At 29.5% G+C, this 24,104-nt stretch overlaps 1 protein-coding gene across 5 annotated transcripts in view; it reads right to left on the minus strand.

Moving 5' to 3' along the window:
• LOC108747851 (protein PRY1-like) overlaps window positions 1–24,104 on the minus strand; it is a 42,246-nt gene that overhangs the window by 7,156 nt on the left and 10,986 nt on the right. For 2 of the 5 annotated variants that reach the window (XM_018485718.1, XM_018485716.1), the window contains 2 exons: window positions 3,571–3,831; window positions 1,621–1,692 (listed from right to left, as the gene is read on the minus strand). In XM_018485718.1, coding sequence (XP_018341220.1) covers window positions 1,621–1,692; window positions 3,571–3,791 — 293 coding nt within the window. In that variant the 5' untranslated portion in view covers window positions 3,792–3,831. Of the gene's footprint in view, window positions 1–1,620; window positions 1,693–3,570; window positions 3,832–7,453; window positions 7,706–18,349; window positions 19,445–24,104 lie in introns of those variants that run through there. The other 3 variants (XM_018485715.1, XM_018485719.1, XM_018485717.1) reach the window with 3 other exon arrangements.

Consider the following 24,104-nt stretch of genomic DNA (forward strand, 5'->3'; position numbering starts at 1 on the left):
GTCGCGCTCAAAGAAAGAAGACTGATTGTAACTCTTCAAGATGCTATAAGGGTCTGATCACAATAAAATACAGCATATCTTATAATAAAACATAATTAATATTTTTTAAAGTTTTGAATTAATTTATATATATATAATTAAAGTTTCATTTTCATGATTAAACAATACTTTATAAATAATTTTCGAAATAAAAAATTAGCAAGAAAATTTAATTAGAATAAGGTTTTGTTGTACAGTCACAAAACTAATTAGCCAAATAGTGCGCCATTATATCAATGATTTTGCCTTTGAATTATTGCCTAAATTAAAAATTGTTTTATGCACACATTATGACACTAACTTAACAATTATATTTGGACAAAAATAATTATGAAATTACTATTGTCATAACGTGTGCGTGGAATCAGAATTTTTAATATTCGGACAACTGTTTTAAAAAAATCATCAATAATAATATAATGACACAATCGTGAATAATTGTTTATACAATTACCTTCATGACTGTATATTTATGCTCTTAAAATATAATTCATAAGAATTTTAAATATTCAATCTCGTGTAATAAAATTTATTATTTTGTTAACTAAAATTATTATCTACTTATCTTTTAAAAAAAAATTAAGAAAGATCTATTTTAAATTATCAAAAGATTTCAAAACAAAATAAAATCCAAAAAATTTAAGGCATGTCGTATTTTATTGCATACCTTATTTTTATACCTTATAGCATATTGTGCCTTACTCATTCAAACGAGTTATATTGAAAGTTTTTCTCGACTACGCCACTTGCGTGGGCGGAATCGCATATACGGTCGAATAACGATTCTTCTTCGATAAGGATTTAATACCGACAATACGAACCTCGTGGCGATTAATCTTTCGTTTAAACGATCCAAGTATATTTTTTTCTGGTAAACTTGACAGCACACAAACGGCATTGTATAATTGTAATCATATTTAAACAAAACTATCGAAAATCATTTATAAATTTTAAAATAAGATTATCTTTTTGTTAAATTGTACTATTACATATTAAAAGCATTATACATATTTTAATTGTAAATTGAAGACACATTTTCAATTTGCTTTATGATGAAAAAATATTTACTTTGGATAATTGTTAATAAGTTATCAAATATTATACTAAATTTGCAATAAAACAGTATCGTTTTGGGAACTATTAATGAGAAGAAAAGAAGTATCGATAATAATAATTTAAAGAGAAACGCGTAAATACTTTACAGCCTCCAAGAAAATCTCATACTTTCAATTTAACTCAACGATATAAATCTCATTCATGGCTAGTAAATGTTATCGTCCTGTTACGCTATCGTGAAAGCCGGTAATTTTCAGTATTCTTACAGAATTGCCATCTTCTTGCGACTTGTTTGAATGTAAGCACGCAAACTTTCAGCTGTCGCTCTGCTTTCTACGTGCCACCTACGCTAAGTAAACTAGGACTACATACCGATCCCAGTGAAGTTTCAGAAAATACCTAAGTGATAATATTGACAAAGTGCAATAGATGCCGTTTGCGGCAAGTCTTTAATAAGCTTACTTTTGCTTCACTGGAATCGGAATTTGATTAAACTGCAAGTTTGTGCCGCATAGGCAATTATACCTGTCGGGCGACACTTGATCGACAAAACCGACCACCTTCTTTTTCGTTCCGTGCACGTTGAGCGATGGCATACTACAAGAGCAACGACTTACACTAGAGAAATGTTAAATATTGTATTCACTTCTTATAAGTAATGTTAGAAATAAGATCAAAAATTGACGAGATAGAATTTTATAAATTCTTTAATATTCAATAAATTATAAAGAGAATTATACTTTTTAACTTTGACAAAAGTTAAAAAGTATAAAGATTATAACATAATGTTAGATAAATTTTATCTAACAAATATATATTGCTGATTTTTCTTATAAAATTGACTTCTTATTCTAATTATTCTTATCAAATCGTAAATCTCAGCAACGTTGGAAACATAAAAAATATAAGTATTTTTAAATTGAAGAAATTGAATAAATTCAAGCAACCAATAGAAACTTTTCTCTCTCATTTAACTTCATATAGCTATTTTATTAAAATCTATTTTTAGATATAATTAATGTTAATAAATAATTATATACAAAAATAATGTAATGTTAAAAAATGAAGACAATAAGACTGCTTTTTAATTCTTATTTTAAAAAATGTTAGTGCCAAATTGATCAAAGAATTAATTAGATAATAGTAATAGAGATTCTATAACATTACTCGCGAGAGAGTGCTGAAAGAAATTAATTGCTCTGCAAGAATGTAGGAAACCTGCTAAATGTACGACATTTTATAAATTCTTCACACGTATGCTTTAAAATTAACCGAAACGAAAGAACAAGTATCACTCTTCCGCTTTTAGCATACAAGATAATTGAAAATCTGCGGTCTGCGGTTTCTCTCAGAAAATATCTTTCCATAAGATACAAAGGTATAGTTATATACGATTATTGTCCTATATTAGTTTTGAATATTTGTTAAATTCGAAAGAAGCTACCATTCATCGTTCATTTAAGTTTTAATAATAGAATTTTTACCTATTAGCGACAATAAAATTTCTAGAGATAAAACAAGTAAAGACAGTAAACTTGGAACATTCTGTACATGTATATATCAACTAAGAGAAAGGTATTGAAACGCGAGACAGCTGATTTTACGACAGGTAAAGTTTTGTCTACTGCGAACTAAAGTGTAACAAGGTTCCGGTACACGTTCGTGCAAAAAGGAAATACTCTTCCATCACGTACGACAAAGAAACATTTTGCTAACACGTGGATAATAGTACAGTAAACTATAATATCAATTTCTTATAAACACTATACCATGCATCTATTTCAATAGTTTTCAAAATTATCTGTTTCTTTTTACTAACATCTCAATATAACAAAAAAAGAAATGAATCGTATAACAATAAAAACAATATAACTGTTATTAAGGAACGATTTAGCATCTAAATTGCTACTTGCTGACTTACTTAATTTCAAATTTTAATTATTATAAAATACATTTTAACTTTACTTATTTTAATTTTACGTATTTCGATTGTTGTTTATTATATCATTAAACTATACAACAATAACCTAGAAAAATAATGTCAAAATCTTATTTTTGTTTCAAATACGTATGTTATCAGTTCTTCATAAATTTTCATTAACATTTAACAGCAAGTAAAAATATTAAACAATATACAAATTTTTAAAGAATATTATTTATTTGTATACAAATGTATACGAATAAATAATATTCTTTAAAAATTAAGAATAGTATTTCATATAAGAATAATATTTTGAGAATATTAAAGATTAAATGAAATATACAATAATATTTCAAAATCTATCGAATAAAGCATCAAATGATACATTATTATATAATCTGATTTAAAGAGGCATCTCGTTAATTGATATCATCTGTTAATATAATATCCATAAATAATTAATTCAATCGAAGAAATGTATTATTTTAATTAATTAAGTTTAATATATCTATTACTAGTATTTAACGCTAATAATAATTAAAAAATTGTCAAACCTGCTAGACTTTGGTGTAACGATATCTCTTGTTTCAGAGGTATACTTTCTTTCGGCTCGACCGCCATTAAAGAGTTCGACAGTTTCTCTGGTAACAGTTTCCAGAAGTGGTTCACCACCTCGTCTTCCTTTACTAAATGTCCTTTGATCTGTTTTACGGACCATGACCACCCTCGACAAGGGTTGATTGAACTCATGCCCGTGCATGGTTGGAGGAATCATAGCCAGCGATTGCGAAAGAGGACCTCCGATTCGCGGAGACCTGTAACATAAACAATTATAATAATTAATAATGCGAGCAATACACTTCAAAATAATAGCAATTTAAATATTACTAATATTAAATATTAATAATATAAATATCTTTCTTCGTACGGTAAATATAAATATCTTCGTACAGTTATAATTTTTATGAATTAAAATCGTTTGAAAAGAAAAACATTCACTGAAATATTAGATATGTATTACTACCTGTTTCAATTACTGCATCTATTTTGTTATAATTATTATATATAATTAATTTATACTAATATATAATTAATCCTTCTTCCATATCTTGATATCAGTATAATATTAGAAATATGCAATATTATTAATTATATGCATATGAAAATGCATAAATTTATTGTGTTCTTAGCAATGGATTACAATGTATATACAAAATATTATGAAATTATGATATTTAAATTAAAACATGTATACACACATTTATATAAGATCCATAAATATATATATTTTATTATTTTTGTTTCTTCGTCACTGTTATTTGATATAAATGTTATAATACTTTGTTTATTTCAGTATATGATTGCATATCGTATACTTTTTCAAAATACACGATATCCAGCTGCAAAATAGCATGTATTAAATAATTTGCTAAGCACAAATAAGAACCGATAAATCGTCATTATTCCATTTCCTCTTCATGATCAACGATCACATGTTGCAAACCTGTTCTTAGCAATACATGCAATTAATATCCACACACACACACACACACACACACACACACACACACACACAATTGCTGGTGACTTTAATTTTTTTATTATTATTAAATATTGTTAATAGTCTTCTCTTCAAATACTTCTGAACTTTCTTATGTATATATCAGTATCTTGTTTTCTCCGCTCTCATTGATGCATATCACAAATAAATAACATTTTTTAGCCGGAAACAATAATAGAAAAATAATTTAATCGAAGAACTTAAATCTACAAAAACCATAACACTATCATTGTTTCAAACGATGACATTTACAGTCTCCGTTTTATATAAAAGTTATTATATAACATAAAATTCGTTGTTTTTTACGAAAATTTTTCTATGCAAAAATTTTGATCAGATGTACTTTAATTTATAAATATAATTTAGTATTATTAAAAATTGAAGTAATTTTAAAAATTAAACTAAATTTATAAAATTTATTCCAATTTGATAATCCACTTTAACTTATTTGTTAGATTAAAACTTCAAAACTCCTTATTAAATATGATTGAAAATTTAATAATTATGTCAAAATTTAATAATTATATCAAAAATTTAATAAAAATTTTGATTGATATTTCATAAAAATTATGAGAAAACATTTTTTTTTAATATAATATTTTTCAAAATATCTTACAAACAATTTTCTCTAATTTCTACAGTTAATGCAGTGTAACATAATGCCATTGTCACATTTAAAATGTTGAAGGATTTTGTAAGCTATCGCTTGATTGAAATTAATACTGGTTGTATCTAGAACGGAATAACTAGAACGAAATTCCCTTTCGACGTAAATCGTCATTTGCGTGCAAAACTCCGAATTAATCGGACGATTAAACTGCAGTATACACGCTAAGAATAAGTACAACGCCTAAGGAAAATCTTCCTCATTACGTCTAAAGCGTCCCCTTGTTAACCCATTTTAACCTCTCGTAACATTGCAAATAAATTTTTCTTATAAGAAATAATAGAATAAAGAGATAATAGAGTATTATTTTAATAATGACGCTATATGTATATGTTTCATTTTCTCCTTTTCCAAATAAATGTATAAATGTTCCTAAAAATACGTATTATCTTGATACACTTTTATTATTCTTTTTTACTTTAAAAAATATATATTTTTTTCAAATGCAATTTTGAAAAAATAATCTGAAAAAATATATATTAGGTTGAGTAAAAAGTCATCGCGTATTTTTTAGCTCAAAGTTGTATATACAATATCTTCGTCAATAATGAATGAAATTCAAATTTAAAAAAAGGGTTTTAAAGCTTGAAATCTCTACTTTTAAAAGCTTATCACATTTTTTAAGTTTATATGAGTTTGATAATTTTTACATACCAAAAACTACGAGCTGAAAAAGACGAAAAATTTTCTTCTCACTTTGTGGATTTGTAACGTGTCCAAAACGAATTTGAGAAAATTTTCGATTACCTATCGTGAAAGCTTGATACTTTCCCTACAAAATCTTTTTTTTTTAATATTCCTACGACTTTTGATTACTGAGTTATCGCGGATTAAATAAAAGAATTATTTTGACTTTAATTGCTCATAACTCCATTAAAAATTGTCGTATCGTATAATTTAAAAAAGAGATTTTTAAAGCTGAAACTTTACTCTATCAAGATATATTTATATTGTTGGTAAGAAAGTAATTGCGGTTTTTACTGATAGATGTCTTTTAAAAAAACGCGATGACTTTTTACTTAACCTAATATATTTCAAAATTAAGAAAAAATTAAGTAGTAACGCTTAAAACGTTATTTCGATTAAATTTGTGTTTCTCTGCAATTATTTTTTGTCGGGCAAAATTCGCTTTCAATTCGTGGCATTACTCAAATTTAACAAAGGAAGAAAATACTTCAGACTAAAAAGGATTATTTGCATAAATTAATGAAAATTCGCGAAATTCGATAGAGAAGTTGGAAAACGTTACGCGAGAGGCGAAAGTATAGTCGACGATACAATGATATCGCTAAAAAAAAACTATGTATGCACTTTATTATTACAGATAATCGCGATAAAATTTGAAAATGTATCCTAAAATAAAAAAAGAATAATTTTTCTCTTTACTGCTATATATTTGATACTACTGACAGATACAACTATTAATCTGCTGTTTACATTATTGCTTCTTTATAAAAAAGGTATATCTTTTAAGTCTTTTTATGAATTAATTTAATTTCAATTGAAATAAAGAAGTAAGATCATAACATTGATTCCTCTAAAGTTAAGCCTAAAGCTAAAAAAATTTTGTTTGAAAAAATTGTTTGAAACAAATTCAAGCAATTCATTTCTCTATAAAATCGCTCTATCTCTCTAATTAAAGAATATAAAATATCGATATATATTAACGATAGAATATTTCAAATCAATTGATACCCGAAATCTATTTATAAAATACAATATTCGAATTCATGGATTATTCATGGTTAAATTTTTTGCTATGAAGAAAGTCCATGACTTCCGATGAATAAACAGGTCGGTGAATTACGTTAATAAAGGCCCGGCGCGCACAATTAAACTTCTTGTTCAATGCACTTTCACGGCGATCACTCGCGCAGTCAATTCGGAGCGAGGCACTTTTCGCAGTTGCGAATCCGCGCACAAATTCATGATTAACCGCTATAGAAAGATTTCTCAAAAAACTTGTGTTCACGATTATATAAATTACTCCTTATAAATCCTTCATTAGTCCTCTTCCGTTCAGAAGTAAAATAATACATAACATTTCTTTAAAAATTATAATAAATACAACGTTTACTGTTTTACGTGACTATCCCCTTTATCCTTATTATGCAGATTGAGAAAAATATTACAGAATTATCTTACTTCAATTTTCTAAAGAAGAAGAGGAAAAAAAGACTATGATAACGATGTAAATAACTCGACTCACAGAAGTGTCGTTTTCAATAGAATCTCATCCGGTAAGACACCATAGTATTTTCCCGCGGCGTCGGGATTTCAACTATACACTTGGTATAAACCGTACGACAGAACGAACAAAACTGGCACGTCGACCACGACAGCGAAACAGAGAGAGATGGTTCCTCTCCCGGAGAGGAAAGGTGGCCAATTAGCCGTTACTCGGCGCACATGCCCCGACCAACTATCCGACGCAGCTGCGGCGGTACACTGTATCGCGTCGCTGCACCGCGCTGCACTGCTCGCGCGCTTCGAGGGAATCGCGTTCATAAACGCGCACGATTCTCCCGCGGGTCTCCCTCAACGAGCTGCGAGCTACAAACTACCGTTCATTTGGCTATTCTTTCAAGAAAATTATCGATAGTAACATGCAAACAATTTTTGATATGAAAAAAAATAAAATTTTATTACTTAATAATTACATTTATTAACTGTTACGAAAAAAATGCAAAATATTGTTTTCAAAAATATTTTTGTAAAGTTTAAAAAGGAACCGTTTGACTGAACTCATTCTACGATATAGTGAAAACGTTATGTAATTCAATTCGCAAAAGAAGACTTTATTTCCACAATTTATGATCTGTAAAATATAGAACGCGATTTAGTTATATCTGATGCAGATGTATGACAAAGAAGAAAGGCGAAACAGGAGTAAAAAATGGTTTCGTGTACGATGCGTGTAAGTTTCTTCCGCTTTCGCGACAAAGCGTGCTACTGTGCACCTCGCAGAAAGCAGCAACATAATAATTCGAGAACGAAGACGTACGGCCAAGCGTGTACCGCTATTCCGGCTGACCGGAATCACTGCTCTGGAACAACACGGTATCGTCTTCTTGCTCGATTCGAGAGTAGAAGCGCATTGATCTCGAGCATGTAATATTGTCGAATAATATAGTAATGTAAAATTTATGGTTTTCATAATTACTGCTTACATAAATATCTAAATATTACTAAACAACTCCTATTAATAAAAAATCATAATATTTATTACTTTATCTAAGATTTAGATTGAATCTAAATAAAATTTGTTCAGTTTTAAGTGTAGTTTTAATTGTATAATCAAAAGAAAAAAATTCTTATTATGTTATAAGGTGATATATATATATATATAATTACTACACATAATATACTTATTTATCTAATCCTAAAATTCGTCAAAATCTGTTCTGAAAAAATATACAAATAACATTTATATATGAAATTAATAGAAATTTTGATGTTAAAACAATCAATTTCAACAACATCGGACATAGCATCTGCATTACAATTTCTTCAGCTTTCTATTGTTACGATTTCTAATTTATGAAATATTACATTATATTAGATTATATTAAAAAATTTAAATATTAATTGTGTGTAAATTTAAAAAGTTTTAGTATTAAAATAACTTAAATAAATTATTATAACACAAGTTTTATTTAATTGACTCTATTACATAATTAGAATTATCTAAGAAATTTTAATATAATTATTAAATAAAGATACATAAATATTCATATGATTTAGTATATTTTATTGTAATCAGTTTAAAAGAATGAATTGTAATTTTAATTATAAACTTGTTTTTTATTCCTCAAATACTTATTTATTAATTAATTTCTTAAACTCATTTAAAACAGTCTATCTAATATAAAATACTTTTAATTTAAAGTTTCTTTTAGCGCAATTTTATTCTATCTCTTATGATATCTTTAAAACCAGTACATGACTTTCACATATAAAAACTATAGTGAAACAGACGCTATATTGTATTCTTTCTCGTGACTCTTCTTATCTGAACAATTTATCGATGAATTTAATTTATAACTACGGCACGTGCCGGTGCGCAGCACACTCGCATAACAGGCGGAACATTCGAGCGTGCAGATTATCGAAGCGACCAACTAACAAGAGGACAGCAGGAAGCCTTACGAAACGCGTAAAAAGGATAAGTTATTTCCGGTCGAGAGAAGAGATTCCGTTCACACGCTACTTTCATTTGTACTTATAGAATAGCCATTCTTTGTTAACCATCGAGGAAGATACTGCGTTGATGTCATAACAGCCCCTAATGGATGGCGTCGCCATGTGATCGTCGTTCAGATTTATCTTCATTATATTGATCTTCAATCAAACTATTCTTCTTCGTAATTAATTTTCCGCCAACTTTCCAAGCGTTCGATATTATCTTCGAATATTTCATTACGAAACAAGAAAGAGTTAGTTTTATGGCTTTATAATAACATTCATGTCATTAAAAAGAAATTTAGTTAGACGAAAAGAACAATCTGAAATTTTACGAAAAGATTGTGATACACATAATCTTTAAATGTCTAGTAGACACGATAAGTTCACATAAAACTTGATTTTTCTATGCACCTTGACAAAAGAGAAACGTATTCTTATGCGAAGTATTACGAGGTATTACGAGATTTAACTAAAACTGTATAATAAATCGCTATGCAGACGCTTCGTGTCCTCGTCCGCATTCAAGGGTTGATAAAGCAAGCGTTGCATAATTCACCGGCAGTGCACACGAAACAAGTATCGGCGTTCGTTCAAGGTCGAGTCAGGTTGGTCGGCAACCATACACGGCACTGTAATCTGCATCACAATGTCGTTAGTTGTCAGTAGAAACACGGAACACAAACGAAATTGTATAATAACTGGCTCATTTTAGTGCCGGCGGCGAATAATAAAACGCGGTTACGTAAAATAGCATCGTAAAACAGAAGAAAAGACTAGTCTTAACTTTTATATTATAGCATGACTTTTATCAACTAAATGCGTAAAAGCAGCAGAACAATTCGCGAATCCTCGCCGCAATTTCGCAAATCACCCGACAAATCTCCCTTAATTGCTTGGAAAGTAGATCCGTTGTATCGATTTGGAAAAGTTTTTAATGAAGCCACGTAATTTCGACATTCATTACAGCTCGAAATTTGCTTAACAGAAGTTCTATACTTCAAATTAAAATCTTTTTCAATTAACGGATTCTTGAACTCCATCAATTTTATATACATACATGTACATTTAACAGAAAAAAATATTTCTTTCTCTCTTTTAATATTTATTTAAATATATTTACATATTAGAATACTTTATATGTATTTGTAAATTTACATTAAAATTTATATAGCTAAATAATCTTTCTTCTTTTCCATATGTGCAACAAGATTTTTTCTGAATTTCTTTTTTGAACTACGAGACAGATTGATTTCAAATTGTGTACATTTATTCTATGTATCTTCAAAAATGTGTAAAATAAAAATTATCAAAAAATATAAAAATATAAAATTTTTAACACGTTTGTCTCAAAATTATCTTCAAAATCAGTGAATACAGTAAATTTTTATTAGACTCTATTAGATTCAAAAACTATTGGACATTATTATTGGATATTATTATAATTTAAGAAATAATATGTACTGAAACATGTGTATATATTATCTATCTTTTAAATTATAATATGTTTGTAAATATTAAATAAATAAAATAAAAAGGTAATTATAAATTTTAAGCAGAAATATGACTTTAAAAAAATGCTCCATATGACTTATATGTATAAGAAGATCCATTTTATTCGAAATTACATGTTTTTACACATTAAGCGATACATTGCGTGCACAAGGATGACACGATCAACTGCATCACGGTCAGTTTCCGGTGTGATCATTACAGATACGTAGTAATTTGATCCACGAGGTCACTGTAACTCGAAAGGTGCGACTCTCGCACTTGAAAAATCCGTGAGATATCAACATTGCTGTAACGTAACGAAAATGCTCGTTCGAGACGTTATTACGCAATCAATACACGAAGCGGCCTCGATGGAAGAAACAGAATAATTATTTTAGCTCTCACTATAGCGGAACTGCGATCCAAATTAATTTGTTATGAGTTGATACTTTGGAAAGTTAATTAAATCCACTGCGAAAGTTAATTGAATTTTCAGCGTATAAGGGCAAAATAAAAAAGTTTATAATTGATGAGAACGATATAGAAAAATTTTGTTATATACTTTGATATGATGGCTACACACTTAGTTGTGAAACAAAACAGAAATAGCGCTTGTTACTATTACATTAATTTTTTTTCTTATTAGCATTTTTATTTTTTTCTAATTAGCATACTTTCAATTATTTAGCCCTTATTTAACGATAAATTTCTGTGTAAGTTATAGTCTTCTTTCTTTATTTGATTAATATATGCAATAAGTCAATAAGTAACCTTAATATCAATGTTCGAAAAAAAAAATTAAGGTTACTTTGTAATAGAGTATTGACTCATTTATTGTACACATATATAATATCAAAGTAATTTACATGTCATTAGAAATATTCATTGTATTCATTATTTAGTACCATTTACAAGGATTTCACATGACGAAAATTCATCTCTGAACTGCATAAGAGATTTTGATTTAAGACATTTTTTTGTAATCTTTATTAAAATCTAATTCTATTTACGTACCTACATTTTTCGGGCATGTTACATTACACTAGGTAAATAAATACTAACCATTGAAGGCAGTATAAAAGATTTTCCTACGCAATTGTTCTGAGACAAGAGTTAAGAATAATCACAAGATAGAAGTCTTCGCTATCAATGTTTTATAATAGCACTTTTAGATAACACTAGTAAAGCACTCAACACGGATTTATGAACGTTTTATGAAAGAACTGAATTTTTTACACGATCTCAAACTTTGGACTTCAATCCTACTTCAATCCTATACTGAAATTTCTCTTTGATCTGACATTAGAAGAGACTAGACAAATAGGCTTCTGATGCAACCAGGACCGCGCCGTTAGTCGGTCGTAATAGCCGATAATTAATGGTTTGCGTAATAGCCATTGTCCAATAATATTTCAACAGACAGTTTGAAAAAGTGGACTTCCAGACTGCAAAAAGCATTTTCGGAACTATCAACATATGAGAATATATAATATTCGATATAAATTAATTAACTTTATAACAAAAGTTTGTACATTTAGTTTTAAATTTTTTATTTAAAGTTGTCTTAAAATAATATATTGATGCGTTAAACGCATTTTAATATCTGTACACCGTAATAATACAAAAAATAAGAATATTTTCTATTACAGGAAACAATAATAAACTTAATAACTCTAAAAATATATAATTTGTCAAAAAAAATTACATCGTTATATCATTCCTTCAGAACCAAAAAGATTGTACTGTTTTTTACTCACTGTATACATGTAACGTCATCAGCTGCAAGGACGTTCTAACGTCACACACAATTAACACCTTATCATCTTGACATGTTATATGATCAAAGCACACCTGATCAAAGTAAGATAAGACTTTTTAAATATTGTGAAAACTGAATTCTTGCAAAGACACGTATTTTATTTTATAATAAACGCAAGAACTGAAATGAATATAAATTATATAATTTCTTTATAATTAATGTGTAAATTATGTATATAATTAATTTGTAAAATTTGATTTATGTTTGCTATATGATACTATTTGCATAAAATACGGGAAGGAGAGACACAAAGTAAAAATTAGCATTTAATTTTCAACTGAATTAATATCCCAATGATAGAACACGATTTAATTACTTTGTAAGTTAATGTAACCTTTATAACTTATACAATATCCTATTTAATTATAGCAAGAAGAAAAGGATCGATCAAAATCTCTAACTCAAGCAATAAATTACATTAGCACATTTGAATCTTATTATAATTAACATTTTTGCGATTATCATTTTATTAAGTTAATAAATATTGCGGTGAAATATTGTTAAAAATATATAATTCTTTAAAGAAATATAAAAACTATTTGAACCATATTTAAAAAATTGTTTTAAATAAACACGCACAGATTTAAATTTATTTAAAACAAATACCTGTAGATATGTATGGCATTTTATAAATAAACATTAATTAATTTTGATACCTACAATTTTTGTCCAAAACAATTTTTATCCACATAATCATTGTAATGTAAAAAAAAATTAATAGCAAGTAATATAAAAGCTATCCGTAAAGTAATATATTAAATGCGCAGGTCTCTTAACGAGTTACGTCCTTCTCTTGATCTTTTGTAGCAAATGGGTTTATCGATAACTCAGTTTACTTTGGCGATTGTTCCTTTTTTCGACAATAACTTACAACAAACTTATTATCACGATAATGCAAAAGTGTGGTACATTATTATGATATATATCTATTCAATGGATAACATATCGTGTTATCCGCGCACGCTAAAGTTTGTTGCAAACTACAACATTCCTATCTATTTATAAAAGATAATAAAAGCGATTAAAAATAAAAAGAGTTCATAATTTGGTTCCAAATTTTCGGAAATTAAAATTAAAACATTTTATTTTGAGATCGTTTTTACAAATAAAATATAGCTAATACAATATAATATTTATCAATTTGAAACTCTCAATTTAAAAAAAGTCTACAAGATTCTATTAGTATTATACATATATTGTTATTATGACACATACATGAAATAATGCGTACTACTAATAATGAAACTTCAGATAAATAAAATCGATTTTCTATTCATGTTCATGCTCTTCAAAAGCTACGTCATACGTATTCATTAATTCGAGTATTCCTATCAGCGAATCGGAAGATTAACTCTCGATTACAGGCAATAAGGGCAACGCGCCGGAGATGAGCCACGAATGATAATGAAAAATACATAGCAATAACAACAAATAAAAGACACGCAAGATGAATAAGAGTGAGCTTAAGCTTCCCACGCCACACCTTTCGCTACGAGAGCTATTTTGAAATCTGATGTAACATAATAATACTCAATGATAATAAAAATACACAATGTTAGATAAAATCATTGTCCATCCATTAACTTCTTTAGCTGCATTCGATATTTTCCACGTAATAGTTTCCCACCACGGCATTCTCATCGAATATAAATACCTCAACTTTCATCTTCCACTTCATCACTCACGCAGAATAAGAAAATAAATTTTAATTTAAATTATTACAAATCTAAACATAAAACTATGATATGTTTTATTAATTCAGCCTTAATATTAATGATGAAAATTTATAAGGAACAGCACTTATAATATTTTAATGTTTTATAATTCAATACAATAAAAAAAAGTTTTGATATTTAATTAAAAATTATATTTAAATTATACTTAAAAATGTAAACAATTAATTAGATCTTATTATTTAAGACTTAAAAATCCTTTATTTTCAATTATAGCTAAAAAATTATTGACAAAGACTTCATGATATTTAGCAAAATAATTTCAGATTGATCAAAACATCCATAATTAATTAGTGGAGTTTTCTGGGATTCTCCGTATACATCAGGAAGTTCCTCAAATCGATCGCGACAGTTTAATATTTCCGGTAGATTAACAATAAAATGTTTTTTACAAAAGTTAATTATTTATAATAAAAAATTGTATTAAAAAAATTTTTCAAATTTGTCTTTTATATACAAAAATATGACAAGAAAACTATATGGTTCGCTTTCAAAAAATTTGACTTTGATTTTTTATTAAAAAATAAACAAACTTTAAATTTTTCATACGAAATTAATTCTTTATTAGAAACCAACAAACTTTTGTTAGAAACATTTTGTAATTAAATCATCAAAAGCATTTAAAAAATTATAGCGATTAGAGGAACATTGTGTATATCAAAATCAAACTAAAAGTATCTAGAATGTGATAGAACACATTAATACGGCAATCTCGAGGTAATTATTCACATATGCGACAATCCCCATGGTTACACGTTCTTTCCTTTTTACGTAATTGCGGCATATACCTTTTAATGTACGAGATATAACGCACTTATGTGATTAATGGCACATTGCTTTAAATTGATGACGCTTACACGTCTCTCAGAAGATTGCAACACAATTTGTGAAAATTCAATTTTATGGTAATTGATATTTGCTTATACATGTTTTTATTGATTAATTATAGAAGAAAAACAGGAAGACTTCATTAGCGCTGACAAGAGTAATTTCGTGATATACTTCATTTTATTATGTACACATACGCGTTCTCAATAACTTCTCTTATAAAACACTTTAATTCTCGTCATTTCATGCCCATCTTTAAAATTAACTAAAGTAATTTATTCTTGTCGTGAAAAACAGCGATCTGATTTGGTATTCTATTCATTTTCAAATTTCTATTTCTTTTCTTCTTGCTTTCATGCTCGTTACTTTTTATATGCATAACATCTTTAAATTCAATCGTGTTGCGTAACGTTTCGTTTGAAAAAATATTCACATCGTCGCGCACGTGTTGAACAAACGACGGAAACTTGCTGTTACCGGTTACAATGAAATCCTCTTAAAACGCTCTGAAGGCCTCGAAAGTAGGTGATCTAGCACTCTGGAGCATACTACTTCTATCGGAAACAATGACTAAACTCGATGAAGGTAAATCAAGATTTAATCAAGCTGGGCTATACAGATTGACGTTGAAAATCGTGCAATGTTCGATTAATGAGAAACGATCTTTCTTGCATCTCCCAATATAGTCACTTCATATGCAACCATCAAACAATTTCGATCGATGGATAGGATTAGAGAGCCTCACAAGGAGGTTCCCTGTGAAGCTCTCTAGATAAGATAAATTGTTAGCCACCACTTCTTAAGTAATCTTTATGCAACATCAATCTATCATTTGAGCATCTTATTAAAATTTTCCGCAAATGTGTAAAAAATTTGATGTAATCAATTAACTATAATTATTATTGACATGTGCGTATTAACATTAATATTTGAATTTAATTATAATTATTATATTTTTAAGAAAACTATTTTTTTTTAATGTCTCTATATGTACAACAAACTATAATACATGAAAAAATGTTTATAACAACGAAATAAATAATTTAATATAATTTAAACTTATAGAAAAATAATTATTAAAAGCAACCAGAATTTTTAACAAATGTCGCTTATTCTTTACCCGTATTTATAATATCCTTTTAATCATTAAGATGAAACACAATGTAGAAAGTGAAAAACTGCAAAGTCACATTGCAACCAAATAGGAAAAAAATTAACAATCAGTCATCAGGCACGAAGAAAATCGATAGTCTGCACGAAAGAATAAGTTCTTCTATATTAATTTATTGAGCGCCATAACTATTTTTTTTAAATCATGTTATCATTTAATTAGTACGTTAATTTGTTTGAAATATTAATATAATATATTAATATTATAATTAATGTTTCGCAGACCAACTTATTGTCTATTTTCGCATCTTTACATATATCAAACATAATAATTATTTAATCGGTGAGTAAAAGGAAAACATTATCTTTCTCGATCACAGATTGTTTTAATTCTATATACAAACTATTCGCAAGCGGTTTACAGATACACGAGACTTTTTTATGTTTATTTATGTAGAAAATCTCTGATAAAGGGCCAAGAGGGGCAGTCTTAATTTCCAAGGGAATTCAAAGAGTGAAGCGCATTCGCGCAAAAAGAGATCTCTGAGTTTGGAATAATAACTATGCCCGTCAGTTATCTCGTAATTCGTCCGCCGGCAAATTCTTCTGGAACGATGTGACGCATCAGATCAAAAACTGTACATTAGTTCTACGAATGCTTTGCTTTTGTATTCCAACTGCATATTCAGCATTTAAGGTACGTGCCCCTTAACATTAAACGTGACGTTTCTGAATAAATAGAATTTAAAACTAATGGATAAATTTACGATATGTATAATTTTAGCTCTCACCATTCATTTAATATTAAATCGCGTAATTTTAAATTTTATCTGACATTGTGCGTATCCAAAATATATTTAGATATATTCGTTATTTTGAGTGTATCGTATATAACGATTTAAAATCAGACAGCTGTGTTTAGCATTAAATGTACAGTAAGAACAGTCTCTTTATATACACTCTAAATGTAGAATCAATGTTTGGTGACAGGCGTGCTTACGCACATGTAAATTATGGATGCTACATTTAAAAGATACACTTTTGTTGTATCGTGCTTGCGTCGTACTGCGCAGAGATGACCTTGCTTTCAGCTTTAGAACACCCAGCTTAAACCATGATATCGAAAAAAATGTGAACAAAAGTAAAACAGATCTGCAAAAATTGCAGCAGAAATTCCTGTATCTTTAATTGGCAAATCTTTTATTTCTCTGTACGAAATTAGTGTGAATAAAAGTTATTTTTACTTTTAGCCTATAATTACTTTTTTCTTTAATGTGTTAAATAGGTAAATTAAAAACAACACACAATATGTAAACTTTAACTTATAATCATTATCTTTTCAAGCAATTAAAACACGATAACATATACACATGTATGATTTGTTTCAAATCTTTTTATCGTCCAGAAATTAAAAAGAAATGCATTTTTTATAGATATATAAAAAGTGATAATTTTCTTGAATAAGTTTCAAATATCAAATGCGATTTTTTTTCAAAAGTTCCTTAAAAAATTTAATATACTAATTTATTATTGTAAAATATTCACAGTGATTAATACAACAGATCAATTATATTACATACATAATAATTATAGTGTCACGATAAAACAAAATAGTGATACAACACACTACATCTTCTCATTTATTCTAACGAGATCATGTGTGAAATATCAGTTTCACAAGAGAAGCTGACATTTTTCTTTTCTGTCAAAAAAAAAAAAAAAAAAGAAGTGATGAGACCGTAAGTTTAAAAACGTTTCTCAGAAAGCCGAGGCCGGAAGTAAAATAAAGGAAAACATCGCAAATGTAGACGTCGGGGATGCCACGTGAAGCTGTGGCTATTTTCTACAAGAGGGCCAAGCACTTTCTTCAGTAAACTCATCGCTTTCCCGCCCTCTCTTCCGCCACGACCCTTTCGATTTCTACTACGAAGCTGCTTACCTCACGCTATAGGATCTTCCCGGTTTGGAGGTCATTGCACTGCGGCGGGTGGTTGTGGCGGGGTGGTCGGTGGCGGCGAATCGATTTTCCATGACGGCGACGTGATGTCGCACGTTGGAAAAATGTTTCTCTCCTCGTTTCTCTTCTCGCTGCGTCTATCGTTGCTTTCCACGTGACTACAACGAGAGTTTCGCTATAAGACCGAAGGGAGCATCCTCTTCAAGATGCAGGTCGATCGATACTTCGCAAATGTCTCTACAGTCACGTCTTCGAGCTTGCACCCTTTAAATTGCACTTTAAATTGCACTTTGTAGTCCATGCACGTAATCTCCTCAAGTTGACTCAAAATTATCTTGACGATATCTCATGGAAAAGAAATTTAGAAATTTTGACATAGATGACATTATCCTGACTCAGCAGATACATACGGCGTGAATCTTTTGATGCAAATCACAATTTATCATTGAATAATCCGGAACTAAAAATAAGAGAGGAACGTGTCTCTTCCTAAGGTCAGTGATTCTTCGTGTCACGATTCGACGAATCGTGACGTGAATTCGTAAAGTGTCCTAATACCAATACCGGTTTGATATACGTAAACAGTTTTCACAGCAGTAGCCAATGTCACGGTAATTGTGGCGCTTCTGTTTGTATGAGACGTTATAGTTGGCTGATGTTCGTTCAAGCGTGTTTATTTGTACTTCTTTCTCATAGTTTTTTAATAGCTCTTTCACCTTCTTTTTGCCTTAGATTTGTATCGCGGTTGTTACGGTTCCACTTTGTGATTCAAATTCTGAAGCGACTGATCTATACAAACTCTTTACTATACTGTATATCTCAATTGTTTAACTTGCAGATAAAAGGATTCATATGACTGTGATGAATCGGTTGGTTCCGATTTCTTCGATAATTGTCTGCAGTCTCATTAAAGATTCTTTACACCCTGAAAACACCTTTGTTTTCCAAGTTCGCAATGAGCCTTAGAACTTCATATAAATGCGTAAAATCTCCAGCTATTATATCTTCAAGGTCGACAATAAACAAGATTCAATGGAATTGCAAAATTAAAATTATTAAAAGTTTCCGCAAAAACTTTCAGTCAACAATTACAATACACGTTCTCACGTCGTGTAAAATAGTTAATATAATTGTGCATAAAAAATAAATCTCACATATACTATAAACACATAATTTTTTCATAGTATAAAAATTATTCTTTGCACCACATACAGTAAAGTTTTACGGTAATATTAAACACTCTACGATAAACATTCCGAAATTAATTGTGACGTTTCATTCACGTGGTTGTAACTTCTTCAGCATCCACGGACGGAATGAAGTATGGAAACAGGCTCGTTCCGATGTCGAGGGGCGAAGCGAGTAAAGCGGATCCGTAGTGCCAAGGGGTGACCCTCATATGCCATGCGGTAGCGTCGCATTCGTTACTGCAATTCAATGCAACCACCGTGGCTACACTACGTGGCTTGCTTCTATCGACCGTATCGCACTGCGACGAGGAATCGGACTGGTCGCCGAGCCGCGTGCCGCGCAGGTTTCATAAGTACTTGCGCGCGCGCACGCTCAAGCAGGTGGGGTCGAATTAGACGCTAGTAAATAATGTTATTTTTCATTTAGCATTTTTCCTCCAAGGTCTTTTTCCGTGTTAATTTTTAAAATATAAATGATAATTAAATTTTCTTTTTTTAATAGAACAAAATATAAGGGGTGAGACAGAAATATTTGTATAATTTGTAAACACTTTCATAGATGCACATTGCTTTAGTAAATTTATTAAAACAATTTTGAAAGAATAAATGAATAAAATGACAAAATATAAATTAATTCCTAAAGATTCCTTAATGATACACAAAATAGTTGGATATAACAAGGCAATTTGCCCTGTTATATTCAACCATTTTGAATAAAATGACATTCTTTATTAATAAACACATCTATAACTTTTGAAATATTCGCATAAAATTTAATCCGTATTAAATATTATAACAAAATAGTAAATTTCAAAAACACCGTTTCTGATGTGTTCACACCGAGCGGTGTATAATAATCTTAGAATTATTGTAATAATTTTATCTTTATTCTTTCCGGCAAAATTAACGAATTAAATTTGAATTTTTTATATGCATTTTGAAATGTTTTTAAAATACTAATAATATGTCTAATAATATTTCATCAATATTCTTTTTTCAGAAACAAAATAGACGAATTAAATTAAAACAATTTTAACAAAGACCTAACAATTTTAACATTAGATCTGAATTATTATCTTACATAATTTGCAACATCCTTTATATCGTACATTCCTCGAGTCTGCACATGCAGTCTTATCGTCGGATCCGTAATATCAAGCTCATTGAGGGCTGACCAATTAACAGCACGCAACGGATCATTGTCCGGATTAAGACCTCGTCAATCGGGCAGATATTTTATCTATTTCAATCGATTTCCGTTTTAATCCACTCTTACGAGACTACAAGGTGTATACAGCTCGTTTTACGACTATTAATTACGAACAGAGGAATAGTCCGAATCGTTTCAATGAGAGACAATTATAATGCACGCAATAACAATTAACGTCTGCATCCTCGTTCTATTAAGATGCGGACATTAGCATGGCACAGTGGACAATATTTAATGATTCACGATGATAGTGATACGTAAACGCTTATTACTATTAGGTGACGAGAGAGGCCACACTAAATGAATGCTACGTTATAATTGTACCATGACCATCAGAAGTTTGAAATGTGATATTTGCACTTAAAACACTAGATCATTACAAAGATCAATTGCAATTGGGATTTCTGTAATACGTATTTATTGATTTTTCACTCACAGGAATTTTTATTTTTGCGCAGATGTTAATATTTACATTGCTCCCCCCTTTTTTTTAAAGTAAATACTTTAAATCTACAAAAACAATTATAATCGATTTTTTTACTTAAAGTAATATTGTCTTAATCGATTCCTTTTGTACTTTTTATAACAATAACAAAGAAAAAGTAACAGAAAGAAGATTATATAACAATTATTCCTCTGTTTAATACTTAATAAATATAGACGTTTAAGTTTTTCTTTTATATATTCAAATTCTTAGGTATTATCAGGTATCTCAGGTATTATAATAAATAAGAATGAAAAATCCGCTGAACGTAAAAGCACGATTCAATATACGTGAATTATAACTCACATAAATTTCCATGTCGAGTTGTTGCAATATATGCGAGTTTGAAGTCTACGGAAGAGCATGATACATGTTTGCTCTTGCGGCAGGACCTGTCGCGAATAATCCTGACAATATATAGGCGACGATTTTGCGGGCCGAATATTCTAAATCACGTGCAATGGACGACGCGACGGTATGCGCCGAAAACAGCGTTGCCGACGCGAAATTATGTGGAATGTTTCACGAATGAATTTCTAAGACCCCGAGGGGGTCTCTCCCTCTAACTAGCGGCTCGTGGCGTCAAGTTATTCCAGCTCAGGGGAACAGGGCACATCGCATAGAGAACTCGCGACATGTGCAAGTTGTCGAGAAAGGTTGGTTAACGGTATGTATAAATTGCTTCGGAAGATAATACTTATACAGTGGGTTTACTATTTAATTGAAAATATTTGTGTTATAAATACAATAATTAAAAATTAGAAATGAGGAAGAGAATTATATAACTGGAACTTTAGAAAATAAGATTTTTATATAATTTTATATAGTTTTATTTAATTTATGTCAATATTTTATCCATTCATATTTAAACGTTAAGAAGTTACACTTTCTGATTTGTAATTTTGTAAAAATAAAACATGTACTTGTAAAATTGAGATTTTATTAAATAATGATGTCGTGTGCAATTAAAATATGTATAGCTTCATTTAGATAAAAGATTATCTTTTCTTTACTTAATTATTTAATTAAAGGATAAATTAATTTTTTAACTTTACACTATTGTACGACAGAGTCAAATAAAATTATGCTTATTTTATCAAAAATACAATAGAGAGGGTTAAACTTTCATAGTAAGTAAACTTAAGACTGATGATATGCAGTTCTATATACATATGTTATGAATTAAATTTATGTTGAGAGCTTGGAATATTTCGACGTCAGTTCTCTTCATATGCAATGACGATAAGTTTCCTGTATTGGTTGCGAAGCAAGTGAAGTGCCTACCTTGTGATCATTATAAATTACGCGTAATGATACTAAACTGAAAACGGCACACCCGAGCTGAAACTATGCGGAATGTTGTCACAGATTGCTAAGGCGGGTGTTTCTTTGAATTATAGCTGCAGTATTCCCTTTAGCCATTTCTTGCAAGGCTAATTGAATTTTAACATACCTATATTCTTCATTTATTGTTAGAATTACTTCTTCTCGCGTGCTACACGTGAATAAACTTAGATCAAATCTTAATAAATCTTAATAAATCACGTTATATTCTCACACATTCTTTCGCATCTTTATGATAGAAAAATTACTATATAGAATTATGATCTCTGTAAACAGTGCCCGTCATTCTTTCTTATGCGTTTATTGATCGGTTTCTATATGACCAATTATGAACGGAATATGTTCCTATCGAGTTTTTTTCATATAAAAATTTATTCATTGTATTATATGTTTTAGTTCTATTTATTTATCTTTTTTTTTTTTGAAGAACATATTGTTTAAATATTAAAAAATTTTTATTAACTCAAGTAATTTATTTTGTTAATTATAAATACTTTTGTTTCATGAATTCTAAAGCCATTATTTAAACAATTTTTCTGTTCCTAAACCTTTCCCAAAAAATAATACATGTCTTTTTGCAAGAGCTGTTGTATAATATCTTTATATATGTGTGTGTGTGTGTGTGTGTGTGTGTGTGTGTGTGTGTGTGTGTGTGTGTGTGTGTGTACACAATTACAAATAGACAGCTTAATGGTAAGTAATATGCTTCTGAAATGAGTGGTCAGCGGCGCTAGTAATGTTAAGCGACAGCGAAGTAATTTAAGCGCCACATAAATCCACAAATGTTGCTGGTCGGTGGTCAAAGATGAAGTCGCGAGACTAAGTTTCGCATTGCATTCCGTAAGCGGGATTCCAAAGAGCGGCGTGTGGTGCGAGAGATCACGCATGCACATACATTCCCTAGGGAACCACAAAGAAAGTTGCGTGGAATGTCGAGAGAGTCGCAGACACGTAAATCGCTCTACGCTCTCTCGTACATATAGGTGCGTACACCCGCGTGTAAATATAGAACACCGTCCCGAAATATGTCTTTCAGTCCGCACTTAAAATCGTCGCTTCCGCCGGCGATTCGTCAGAGTTCCCGTTACCCTAAGGGCTACATTGGATTGCCGCCACTATGATTTTTAAAAGCGTTGCGGCAGTATAGATCAATCACTTTATAAGCAGTTGGAAGAAAAGAAATTTTTGAAGAAAAATGTTTCAAGAAACGCATTTTGAGAATGTAATAATGTGTTGTAAGCACGTTTTCTCCTTTCATTTCTGCGTTAATCACGCGAATGCAAAAAAGTACGCTCTGACTATAACTTTAATTATTAAAACGAGTTAAAGAAACGTAAGTGCTTTATGACAACATACGAAGTACTATACCTTAGAATTTTATTTTATTAATAATTGCTACATGAAGACTTTTTGATAGTTTAATGTAGAGTTTAGCGATTTAAAAAAATAATTTAAATAAATAAATAAGATGTATGTATATATATATATATATATATATATATATATATG

The sequence above is a fragment of the Trachymyrmex septentrionalis genome, unplaced genomic scaffold (assembly GCF_001594115.1).
Source record: "Trachymyrmex septentrionalis isolate Tsep2-gDNA-1 unplaced genomic scaffold, Tsep1.0 scaffold20, whole genome shotgun sequence".
NCBI classification, from domain to species: domain Eukaryota; kingdom Metazoa; phylum Arthropoda; class Insecta; order Hymenoptera; family Formicidae; genus Trachymyrmex; species Trachymyrmex septentrionalis.